The 12503-nt window shown below is 37.0% G+C and overlaps 3 protein-coding genes across 3 annotated transcripts; 1 reads left to right on the top strand and 2 right to left on the bottom strand.

The window, feature by feature from the left end:
• Positions 1-3004: 3004 nt before the first annotated feature.
• Positions 3005-3598, bottom strand: LOC148570079 (uncharacterized). Its single transcript, XM_088506827.1, has one exon. It carries the CDS (start codon positions 3596-3598, stop codon positions 3005-3007), a length of 594 nt encoding a protein of 197 aa, XP_088362953.1.
• A 1-nt stretch (position 3599) lies between these two features.
• On the bottom strand, positions 3600-4577 carry LOC148570078 (uncharacterized). The gene is made up of 3 exons (XM_088506826.1): positions 4476-4577; positions 4058-4429; positions 3600-3950 (listed from the first exon to the last, which is right to left on the bottom strand). Exons 1-3 carry the CDS (start codon positions 4575-4577, stop codon positions 3600-3602), a joined length of 825 nt encoding a protein of 274 aa, XP_088362952.1.
• Positions 4578-7845: 3268 nt separating this feature from the next.
• On the top strand, positions 7846-9991 carry LOC107630011 (uncharacterized). The gene is made up of 2 exons (XM_088509287.1): positions 7846-8975; positions 9309-9991. The coding sequence occupies exons 1-2, from the start codon at positions 8016-8018 to the stop codon at positions 9810-9812; spliced, it is 1464 nt and encodes a 487-aa protein (XP_088365413.1). The 5' UTR covers positions 7846-8015; the 3' UTR covers positions 9813-9991.
• Positions 9992-12503: the final 2512 nt, after the last annotated feature.

Below are 12503 nucleotides of genomic sequence, written 5' to 3'. Positions count from 1 at the left end.
CTGTACTCGTCGGGTGGATCCTTTCATTTGGACCCTCGTGTCTGAAAATATCCACCAGCTGTCTAGACCGCCAACTGTCTAGACTCTCACTGGGATGGCATCATGCAAGATACATTGCCTCAGACAGGTCAAAAAGTCGTCGGGTTGAAAGTAGGTCAGGTGGACCTCCTGCCCTTAATGGGTTAGACCAGAACATAAACTAAATTACTATTATTACACTAATTTAATTCTTTAATTATTCAAATACTAAATTTTATTTTCACTATAAATAACATTATTTAAAAAACTAAATTATAATTAGCTCCTAACAATAATTATTAAAACATTAACTTAAGTAATATATAATATAAATCAAATTTGCATTATTATACTGAATAACATTCATTCAATACAACTAAACAAACGACTTTGTCTAATACCATAACTATAAATAACTATGTATGTTTAATCAAATTAACACACCAACACATATACGTTATTTCTGTTTAATAAAATTAACTATCTCACTAAATATATATGATTTACATACAATAAATTATTATGACCAAACAAGGTCTAACTAACTAATATTTTTTTAACTGAAAAATAAAATAAAATAAAAAACTAATTACTCGCATAATTAGGTGAGATAATTAACGATATTAAAGATTAAAACACCAAATTTCTTTAATTTTAGGTTTTTTGGTATTGTTAGATGATGAACAAAATGGAGTAAGACTTATTGTTCTTTTTTTTTTTTTTTGAACAAAGAAAAGTTCAACACACTAAAGTGGAGTGACACAAAGAACCAAATTACAAGAAAAAGGTAAAACAAAGGTAATCCACAGCGACTAATACATTGTCATCTCCGACATTGCCATCAACAACTTCATGGATCAGCACCAGACCACTCTTTGAAGCTCACCACCGACCTCAATTTGATGTCCTCAACGTTACTTTCTTCATTCTTAAATATTCTCGTATTTCGTTCCATCCAAATATTCCAAATTATTGTACAGAAACTAACCAACCGCTTATTCTGCTCAACTTTTTTACCAGACTCTCCTATCCAACTCTTAAACAAGTCCTTGATCGAGCCCGGAACAACCCAAACTATATCAAAGTATGTCAACCAAGCACACCACACCTGTCAAGTAAACTCACAGCAGAGAAATAAATGATGAACAAATTCTACATCTTTTTTACACAAAACACAGGTATTATCACTTAGACGACTGACACCTAGTCTACTCAGTCTCTCTTTGGTATTTACTCTTCCCACTAAGACAAACCATGTGAAGAGCTCAATTTTTGGCAGAACCAAATCTCTCCAAATTGAGCTAGTAAAGTTGTAGCTTGTGACTTTCTCTTATGCAGTTTCTGTCTGCAACACATGCACAAAAGAGTTAGTAGAAAAAATACCTTTTTTTTTTTTATCAAATTTCCACACCACGCTGTCCTTTCTACTAGGTGATAATTTAACTGGTCTTAGCCTTTCATGAAGTTTGTTGACGAGAGCCAACTCCCATTGAAACAATTCTCTCCTAAAAAAAAAATTTCATATCCACTCTAACCCATCCCAAAACCCACAATCCCCTATAACAGATCCTTGCTGGTTTGAAACAGAGAAAAGTCTCGGAAAGCTCTCTTTCAAGGGTCCACCTTGTAACCAATTATCCTCCCAAAAATAAGTTCTCCTCCCGTCTCCTATTTCCATAGATAGCCCACTAAGAATTTTGTCTTTCACATGTTGCTCCTTTATCTTCAATTGACAGATATCTTTCCACGGACCTCCTCTTGTGGGTAGTAACTGTTTTGCTAGCATTATATTTGGATTTAAGCCATTACACGAACATACAATCTTCTTCCACAACGAACAATCCTCCTTTGAAAACCGCCACCACCACTTAAACAGAAGTGCTGTATTCCTAATTACAGCATCTCCCACTCCCAAGCCTCCTAGCTTTTTCAGAGCCTGCACCAATTCCCATTTTACCAGAGGCATACCATTATTACCATAAAAAATTTCTTTGCAACGCAATCGACCTCTCTGCTACCCTTTTTGGCATCTTATATAAGTTAAGATAGTAGACTGGCAAGCTATTAAGCACAGACTTGATAAGAGCTAACTTTCCAGCTTTGTTAAGTACCTTTGCTTTCCACAGACCGAGCTTCTCTTCTACCTTGTCTATAATCGGTTTCCATATCTTCACTAGTCGAGGATTTGCTCCTAAGGGTATTCCCAAGTACCTTACAGGTAGGACCGCTTCAGTACATCCTAGTAGCCCACACATATTTGTCACCCACTCCGATTCACAATTAACGGAAATCAAATTCGATTTGTCAAAGTTGATACTTAGTCCAGACATGAGTTCAAAGCATCGCAGGAGCCTCTTATAATTCAAGATTGTTTCAGTCTCTGGTGGGCAGAACAAAATAATGTTGTCCGCAAACTGTAAATGTGACAGTTCTATTTTATCCCTCCCAACCAGTAGAGGAGATATACGTCCATTCCTGACAGCTTCTGCCACCATCCTATGTAATATGTCAACAACAAGAACAAACAGGAATGGAGATAGAGGATCCCCTTGTCTTAGGTCTCTCTCCATCTTGAACGGCTTGGAAGGTGCCCCATTAATCAGAACTGACATAGAGGCTGTACTTACACATTCCTTTACCCATGCTCTCCATTTATGTCCGAAACCCATATTTTCTAACACAATATCAACAAAGCTCCACCTGACCCTGTCATATGCCTTTTGAAAATCTAGCTTTATAATCGCCGCCTTCTTCTTACTCGTCTTAAGCCACTGAACTGTTTCACATGCAATGAGAGCACCGTCATGTATTTTCCGGCCCTTCACGAAAGCACTCTGTGTCTCTCCCATTAGTCTTGGCATCACTGAACTCATCCTTCTTACCAAAATCTTCGATATCACTTTGTACATACACCCAACCATGCTAATAGGCCTGAGGTCCTTAATCTCCTTGGCACCCACAAACTTTGGAGCTAGCGCCACCCAAGTTACATTCGCATCGTCGGTAATTTGGCACTATGGAAGAAAGCTAATACAGCTGCAGTGAATTCATGACCAAACTCATCCCAACAATTCTTAATGAAGTTCATGTTATACCCGTCATTACCTGGGACTCTTGTCGACTCACAATTCCAAACAGCCTCTCTAATTTCCTCAGCAGAAGGCATTACTTCTAATGCTGTAGCTTCATCTCCCTCTATCTTCATCACTAGTCCTTCCCGAAACCCAATCAATGGCACATATTCTTGTCGATACAAATCTTTATAAAACCCTCTGATCGCAACCTTTATTCTGGACTGATTCCGTACCAATCTCCCATGCAGTAAGAGTGCATCAATTCTGTTGTTCCTCCTTCTAGCCGAGGCTACTTGATGGAAGTATCTGGTATTCTTATCCATATCCCTTGCATGTCGAGACCGAGACATCTGCTTCCAGTGAATTTCCTTCCGAATATACCATTTCTCGCAACATCTCACCAAAGCTTTGCGCCTAGCCTCCATTGTACCGTCATATGTGCCATCACTTACCATATCATCAATCTTTTTTATCTCCTCCTCAAATCTCTTTATTTTACTATCCATGTCACCTGTCTCTATGCCATCTTCTCAGAGGAGACGTCAGTGCCTTGAGCTTGCTAGTGAATTGAACATCCCCTAAGTTTCTCCATTCCTCTTTCACCATGCTCAAAAAACACTCATGTGTGAACCACGCATCTAAACTTCTAAACGGTCTTGGGCCTCCCTTCACTCTTGTATCTTCCACAATCAGCGGACAATGATCTGATAGCACTCGAGGTCCACCTTTCAAACGAGTATCCGGAAGCGCTTCAATCCAATCTACACTGACTAAAACCCTATCAATGCGGCTACATTGTCGACCCCTGAACCATGTGAATTTACGGTCGTTTAGAGGAAGATCCAACAACTGCATATCCTGTACCCAAATCTTAAACTCTTTCGCAGACAGTGGTAGCCTACTCACTTCTTTCCTTTCCTCCACATGCAATATTTCATTGAAGTCCCCATAAAGCAAAAAGACACCTGACACAGCCCCACAATATAACTCAACTCCTCCCACATCACCAGCTTTTCAGCTCTCCCATGTGCGCCGTACACCAAACAAAACGCACAGCTAAGATTATTATTAGTCATCACTCCCTCCACACACAGCCACCGTTTCCCTTTATAACAATTATTCATTTTAAACGACATATCATCCCACATTAACAGTAAACCTCCAGAAGTAGCTACGGATTCCACATATTCCCACCCCAACATGTCATTTCCCCAAATACGTATAACATCAAATTTAGTTAATACTTGACGCTTAGTTTCAATCAAACCTAACATGTTTAATCTATAATTATTTTTCAATTCTTTTATCATTTTCAGCTTTCCATCACTTCCTAACCCCTAATATTCCAAAAACTGTAAATCATTTAAAAATATTTTTACACACTTTGTTGCAGTTCTTAGGTCTGCTTCTTCTCGCTTTCTCTTTTTGTTTCGCCAGCCTCCTCCTATTTGTAATTTCTTCATTCTGTGCTTGAAACATTGCCATGATATCGTCTTCTTTATTATGTAAAACTGCACCTGATTCCACGGCTAATTCCCAAGTTTTTCTATTTTCCTTCATTTATTCCTCCCACTCCAGCCTTTCATCAAACACATTCTGATTCCCTTGGTTTGTTCCGGAGCCACTTTCCTTGTGGTTGCATTCTTTACCGTTTGCACAATGTTCCTTGCAAGCTGTTACTATCTCTGGAATAATCTCACCTTCTTCGCCTTCTTCCTCTGCTGGATTCAAGTTCTTGTTGTTGCTCCGATTACCTTGCTCATTGATTTCGCCATGGTACTCTTCATCACTTAACATTTCTACCACACTGCATCCCATGCGTCAATCAGACCCGCTCCTTGTTTCCCGTCACCGCCGCTGTCCCGCATCCCGTATACAGGCGCTACTCATGGAGCCACCATCTTTGACCGGGCATGTTTCACCACACTTGTCACCATCACCGTCTGACCCGCGTTCCCTTTCCCCTGCGCGATGCTGTTCTGACGCGTGTCTTCACCCGTCGCCACCCGTGTGTGTTTCAACGTCGACTGCACCGGTTCCAGCGGCGTGCAGGAGCTGCTCCTCGAAGAGAGCATGTCGCCATTCCTTCCTTCATCAGCAGCGTGCACTTCAACCGGCGGAGAATGTACCTGATCCGCTTCTTCATGAGCCCACCCACTAGGACCCATTTCGCCTTCAACAATTCTATATTGAATATCATCATTCGGCAGCCCAGTTCCATGAAGGCCCAACTTTCCTATGCCGCTCCTTTCTCTTTTGTTTTCACGTTCCTTGTGAAAATAATGGCCCACCATATTCCTCATTTCAGCCCTTATAAGATTTGCATGTAACCCTCCACTTGAAATAAAATTTCCTTGTGACACCGTCCTTTCGGAGTTCCCTTCTATATTAAATTCAAGATCGCCATGATTTTTTCCTCTATCAATTCCTTTTAATGCATTTAAGTCCGTTTCCCTTTTTTTCTTGTACGATAGTAAATGCTCCTGATTCCAATCATTCAAAAATAAGTCATGAATTACTGTTCTATCCTTATCTTCATCGTGATTCCTTAGTCCTGCCTCCACCAATTCAGCCGCCGGGTCAAACATTGGTGCCAACGCCTTTCTTTCTCTATCACTTACATCATAGTTGGCCTTCACCATTCGCTGATTTTCACCTGCCGTCATGCTCTCTGCTCCATATATCTCACGTCCCACCTCCTTCACAAGGACATCAAATCCACTAATACCGACCGTTATGTGGATCCACTCACTAATAACATCAAACATACAAGTATTGATTAGGACTTTTCTAGAGCTGAATGATAATTTTGATTTCGTCACACTGTACTACTTCCCCCCATTGTCCACCTATTCTTTTAAATGTTTCTGCAAACCACACATGCAATGGCACTCCAAAACATTCTAGCCATACTCTTCTAGTCTCAGTTCGTTCTGATTCTTTCCATCTCCAAACACTATGAAAAAATTGCAGGAAACTATTCATTTTAAACGTGTAAGATTCCTCCGCATGCTTCACAGTGTCGAAAGTTAAAAGTGCCTTATAAACTCCTAATTCACGGACTTGAATAACCTGAGGCAGATTCTTGCTAATTACATTCTTTAAAGCATTGAAATCTATGGCCTTGGTCGTCCCCCCGACTAAACTCCTTGCTAGCCAACCCATATTCTCTTCTGCAACTGTTACTTCAACCTTCTTCGTCCATCCATTGCCGTTTGGCTGCTTCTCCGATGTAGTCTTCATCGTCCCTCCCTCACTTGTAAGCATATTCATCTTGTCACCACGTTGAGTCCGCATATTCCCATTAGCAATATGTTCTCTACCCTCGATATGCATTCTTCTTACTGTCTCCTTCATAAGCCTTCTATACGTAGCTTCTTTTACTGAGATTGTCTTCCCACGTAGCCTCATTCGGTCCATGTCCGTTATTGCCTTCACTGCTCCCCCTTTTGTCGTGTACCGTATAAAGACAAAGATATATCAAACCTTTTTTCTGCTTACAAGACAAATATATGTCAATGATTCTTCCTGTCCAGGTAAAAAGGTGGAATAATTTCCTCTTCGAGATATCTTCTGGTAAATTATCAACAAAAATGGAAAACGACTCATTTTCCAGACGATAGTATTCTTCTCTATTCCAAACCCTAGAATCTTTTGAATGTTGTTCTTCTTTTAGTTGGTCTTTTAATTTGTGAAAAAAGATTTTTTTTTTTTTATAAAAGAAGAGAAGAGTTTATTTGTGAGGAGAGGTATATGTGAAAGTGATAAGTTGAGTGAGAGGAGAATTTTTGCCGAAAAGAGAGACTACGCTGTTGTTACTGGTGCTGCTTCTTCGGCTCCTGTCGCATCACGTGTGTATGGTATAAATATCGAATGTCTAATTTTAGTACCTCACAAATTGTTTGATTTGTTATTCCATTAATTTGGATTTTACAGAGAGTTGTACTCTACATGAATGTAATATTTTTTTTACTAAAATTAAAATTAAAAAATATAATTTTGATGTCAATTCTATTTTGTTGAATTTTTGAGTTCATGTGTAGTATATATTTTGGAAAAGACACTCTTTGACTCTCGTCTCAATATGCATGTCTGCTGTATTCAACCGTGTATTTTTAAAATTAATTTAAAAATAATATATATTATTATTTATTAAAATAAAAAATATTTTAAATATTTTATATAATTAAAAAGCATTGAAAGTCATTAAAAATTTATTTTATATTTTAATATTAATAAAATATTAAAATATTATTATAATTTATATAAAAAAATATTATATATATATATATATATATATATATATATATATATCATATCCACGTGTCTTGTAAAATTGTAAAATTTATGTGTATCCTATATTCACATCAGTATCGTATATCTTGTATTCGCATCAGTGTCCGTGCATATAATGTATATTTAACATAATTATAAAATAAATTATCCATTATTTTTGTTTTAGTCTTTTAAAAGAAAAGAAAAATACTCAAGCCACGTGTCGTGTATCTAACTATGCTAACAACTCGAGGATGCTCCAAGTTTCCACGTGTCACATATGTAAAGCACCCCAAGAGTGCTGCTGGATCCATACTCCACCACTATGACCATCTCTACCATTCAACGGGGAATTGTGCAAAGTGCACAGCCCTCACTTGTTGTTGTAACCGTCCACGTGTCCTTCCGCATGCAAACTTGATCCATCCATCTCCACCTCTTTGACAATTTCGAACCGCCATTTCCCCTTCCCCTTTCTCTTCTTTTAAACCCACCCCGTTACATACACTTACACTTCATTCCCATACATCTATCTATCTATCTATCAATCTATATGCCCAGAATTTCCCCAAAGTTCTTGAAACACAAAGCAACTTACACCACAAAGAAAGCAGTTTCTTGGTTCTTTAAAGGAGGAACAACAAAACAATGGCGTCTCAGCAGATATCTCGCAAAGAAAACACGGCACAGGAACAAGAAGGGGACTCTAATAAGATGAAAACACAAACACAAAGGCACCATGTTACAACTGAGAAGTTGCAAGAGGGTGCTGACAAAGCTAGAGATGCTTCTTCTTTCCAAGCTCAACAACAACAGAATAATAAAAAGAATCCAACTCAGGAGAATAAACAAAAAAGAGCAGAACAAGCATTAAGGGACATAAACCAAAAAGCAGATCAACATAAACAAAAGGAACAGCAGAATTCCGAAGCTCGGGCTCAACAAGAAGCAGCAAAGGACATAAACAAAAAAGGAGAAGAAAAGAACCACAAAGAACAATCAAATCTTGGAGGCATTTCTAGGTCTCAACAAGAGAGTAGCGGCGAAACTCAGAAAGAAAAGAATGATGAACAGCCAAGTTTGGAAGAGATTTCGAAGTACAGAGGTCAAGCTCAACAGAATTCAATGGATGCAATTTCCGCAGCTCAAGAGAGGTACCAGAAAGAAAAACAAGCAGCCAGAGGCACCGGAACCGGCACTAGTCAAATCCCTCAAGATAAAACCGCTATAGAGAAGGGAAAAGAAGGCTATGTCGCCGCGAAGGAATACATCGTACAAACAGCGGATAAAGCGAAAGAGGCGACGGTGGAAGGCGGAAAGAGTGCCGCTGAAGTTGCGGCGGATTTGAAGGACAAGGCTACGGCGGCGGGGTGGAGTGCTGCGCATTACTCGACTGATAAGACTGTGGAGGGGACCAAAGTCGTGTCCGGTGCTGTCCAGGGTGCGGCGGGGTATGCTGGGCAGAAGGCTTCTGAGCTCGCCGCGAAGTCGGTGGGGACCGTTAAAGGGTTGGCTGCTGCTGCTGGTGATAGTGCCAAGGAGTATACAGCAAGGAAGATGGATGAGAAAGAGACGGAACTGGAGGCCAAGAGAGCAGCTCAGAGACTGGTTTCTATCTTCCTCCAACCAATTTCTTTTTTAGTATTCTAAATAGAGGAATGCTAGAAATTAACCCCTTTTTTTTCTTCTAACACCAGTTTTTTTTTTTTTTAAATTCTTCTATTTATTTTAACTCCTAATTTATAAACTTAAATGCTAACTTTAACTCTTAAATTATAAGCTTGAATCCTAAAATTGGCTAATTTTAACTAACTCTCTATATTTTCTGGTTAGGTATATATACCTCACTAGTAAAACTGTGATTTATGGTTGATCTCAGTTTGGCATTTTGTTCAAGAGTCTCTTATTATCAATTAGTGAAAACTTCACAATTGCATTCAGGAAACTGATGAGAAGAAATCAACGGAAGTTGTTGAAAGAGGAGAAGGACAAGAACAGGAAGGTGGAGTGAGAAGAGGATCTGAAGAGAGAACGTTTCAGGGAGATCAAGGTGAACAACTTGGTGGGGTTGCTACCACTCAAGGTGAAGTTACTCAAGATTTTCAAAAGGGAACAAAAGGAACTGTGGGCAATGTTAACCACCAAAGGGAACAGCAACCATATCAAAACGTTGGTGGAACATTGGGTGATAGTGGTGAAAGGGTGAAGCCATTGGATAATGTGAATGAAGGAGGAAGCCAGGTGCTGGGAGCAGTAGGTGAGACTGTGGCTGAGATTGGAGAAACCATGATTAAACCTGCAATGAAGGCGCAGAGTCAGGGTGGTGGTGGTGGTGGTGGTGGGGTTCTGAATGCCATAGGTGAAACCATATCAGAAATAGCAGAGACAACCCAAGTGTATGTTGTTGGAGAGGGTGAAGCAGAGGAAAGGCAGAACATTGTGTGAAGCAGTTATTTTGATTGTGTGCTAGTTGAAAGTTTCATCTGTTTTTACGGTTATGGTGATGTAGATAAATAAGTAAGGACCAATTTTTATAATTCGGTTCTGAGAATAAATAGCATGTACGTTTTATGGGTTTGTAAATAAATGAATGAATGAATAATTATTTGTGAGAACTGCATTTTTCATCCTTTGAATGTTTTGTTTGTCATCTCGTTTCTCCTTTTTAATAGTTTACATATTGCAAATCCGGTATCATCCTTTGCCAGTGTTAACTCAATAACTGGTTATATTTTCGAGTCAGCCAAGGAATAATAACATCAAGAAGATTCTCCATGTGAAAGGTAGTAGTCAGTTATGTATAAAAATACTATCCACAGGACCAAAATTCTACCAAATATTAAAATATATAAGTTATTCGTGTATTAGGAATTCCAACAACGCCACGGGGAAAATATGAAAAATCTTTTGCAACAAATTAGAAGCAGAGATCCTATATATATATACTGCATCGATAGGCCTTCAAAATGAGAATGCTTTCTTAAAAGAAATAATTTCGATACATTGAGATCATTATTATGATGACATAGAACAGTATATATGATGAATTTTCCGTAATAGCATAAGATGAGTTTCACATACATATATTACTATATCTTCCACCCACTTGGACTACAAATATACCAAGTTTAATTTCACATACTACTACATGGATTTTCTTGCACGCTGGCTTTTATTTGATATATACTATAATTCTGTGTCTATTTATGAAATTTAATTTTCAAGTTTAATAGAAGGTACTACCTACAAAATTATGAAAAATATTTCTAAATATTCGTTCTATAAGTCATTGTATATTTTTTCACCATTGAATAAAATATAGAATAATAATTCATCCTTGAATATGATTTATAAAAACTATATTCAATGGTAAAAAAATATGTACAAAACAAACAATTAGTAAAAAAAAAAAAGATAATGTTCAATTACGTCCTCTTGATATTTTATATAAATGCACCCAGAATAATATACGTCAAGAACTTAATTAATACACATTAAAAATTTCAGAAACCAAATTGAGAATTACCTCTTATAGTAAATATATCTTTAAACTCATACAACGAAAGTAATCATGCATGAGTAGTGGCGCAGAGTATATAGCCAAATTCTATAGAAACCAAATCTAGTTGCTCAGTGGAGATTTTCGGCGATTGTGCTGAGGATCAGGTCCGCCAGGTGAGATTCTATCAGCACCTCCAGTTCCAGGAGCATCATCTTCTACTCGAATTCGCGCACGCTTCGATAGGTCGATGCCTAGTTTATGGAGAATGCGTTTGCTTACGAGTTTTCTTTGAACCAATGGGTGGTCATGGAGGGTACTAGGAAGAAGAACCTGGAAATTCACGAAGAAGAATGTTGAGAAAATGATGAGTGCAAGTATGGAGACTTGCACCACTGGAATTGTATTTGCCGCCATTGTTAAGTGGGAAGGATTTGATTATTGATTTTGAGGAGTTGAGAGTGTGGTAATTATTTGGAGGATGATGAACACAATAAGCATTATATTTATATGGGGGCAAAATCAAAACAAAATAATTAAGATATATTTTTTGTTAGGTCAAGATGAGTAAATGCTGTAATACTGTATATAAGTTTGAATATTCTGAGTGAAACTATAACACTGTGCTGTTGTCCCTTCCAATAAAATAACAAAAGTAATTCTATATTTTTTTTATTTGATTTGCATTTAGATTACCGACTATGTTATGTCTACATTAAAATTAGCTACTAAAGTTAATTACTAATATAAAATACATATTAAAATATAAATATATATTGAAGTAAATTAAACTACATATATATATTTATAACAAATACATTAATAACTAATTTTAATGTATGAATAATACTTTTGTTAGAATAATACTAATCTATTGCTATTTTTTTTTATTAAAAATATTGAGTTCCTAGCATTGTACTATTCTAATTAAGTTTCGGAAATTTTTTAGGAAGGATTAATAAGTCATTGAGAAATTTTAAATACTATATTAATCTTTCATTTGAAAGTTACTACTAATATTAGACATGTTGGTTTTTTTTAAGAGTCTTTCAATAATGAGTTGCAACTTGTGAGATGGTTTCATTTGCTTGTAAAAATTGACAAGTTTAAAATATGACTTATTTATAAATGGGTTAGATTTTGTTTTTTGGTTGTCGACGGTATTCCTCATCCCAACAGGATAAGGATTAATCTATCACATGTTAAGTAGATCTGTTAATTTATTTAGCCACATATATAAACTGTGTTGTTATTGTAACATTAGTTTCTTAATTAGATTTTTAATAACTAGAAATTAATTAGTTTAAAATGAAATTATATAGATATATGATAAAATTTCTTGATGACTTGTATGAATATTAGCTAAAAAATTACTAAAATTATTTAATATTTTTTAATTAAATTTTCTAAAGAATAAAATAATAAAAAAATTAAATGAGTAAACTCATTTAATTCGTACATACTTGTGCCCTATTTTCTAGGGTTTGTTTGTGTACTCTGCTCTGCTAGGATTTTTTTAGGAGAATCTTTAATTGTGAGCCCGTCTCATAAAAGACTACTAAGGAACAATGGCAACACATGCTGCCGATCGAATTCATGCTATTGTGACAGATGAAGAAACAGTCATTCGGTTCAAT

This window comes from Arachis ipaensis, chromosome B3, assembly GCF_059453495.1.
Source record: "Arachis ipaensis isolate K30076 ecotype BB chromosome B3, ASM5945349v1, whole genome shotgun sequence".
Lineage (NCBI taxonomy): Eukaryota > Viridiplantae > Streptophyta > Magnoliopsida > Fabales > Fabaceae > Arachis > Arachis ipaensis.
The sequence above is the reverse complement of the archived record's forward strand: the minus strand, read 5'-3'. Positions and strand labels throughout refer to the sequence as shown.

Coding starts and splice junctions, on each gene's coding strand:
- LOC107630011 (XM_088509287.1), top strand. CDS start 8,016: ATGGCGTCTCAGCAGATATCTCGCAAAGAAAACACGGCACAGGAACAA. Junction 8,976..9,308: donor AGAGAGCAGCTCAGAGACTG/GTTTCTATCTTC, acceptor AATTGCATTCAG/GAAACTGATGAGAAGAAATC.
- LOC148570079 (XM_088506827.1), bottom strand. CDS start 3,598: ATGGATAGTAAAATAAAGAGATTTGAGGAGGAGATAAAAAAGATTGAT.
- LOC148570078 (XM_088506826.1), bottom strand. CDS start 4,577: ATGGCAATGTTTCAAGCACAGAATGAAGAAATTACAAATAGGAGGAGG. Junction 4,430..4,475: donor GACCTAAGAACTGCAACAAA/GTGTGTAAAAAT, acceptor TTGGAATATTAG/GGGTTAGGAAGTGATGGAAA. Junction 3,951..4,057: donor ATATTGTGGGGCTGTGTCAG/GTGTCTTTTTGC, acceptor ATTTGGGTACAG/GATATGCAGTTGTTGGATCT.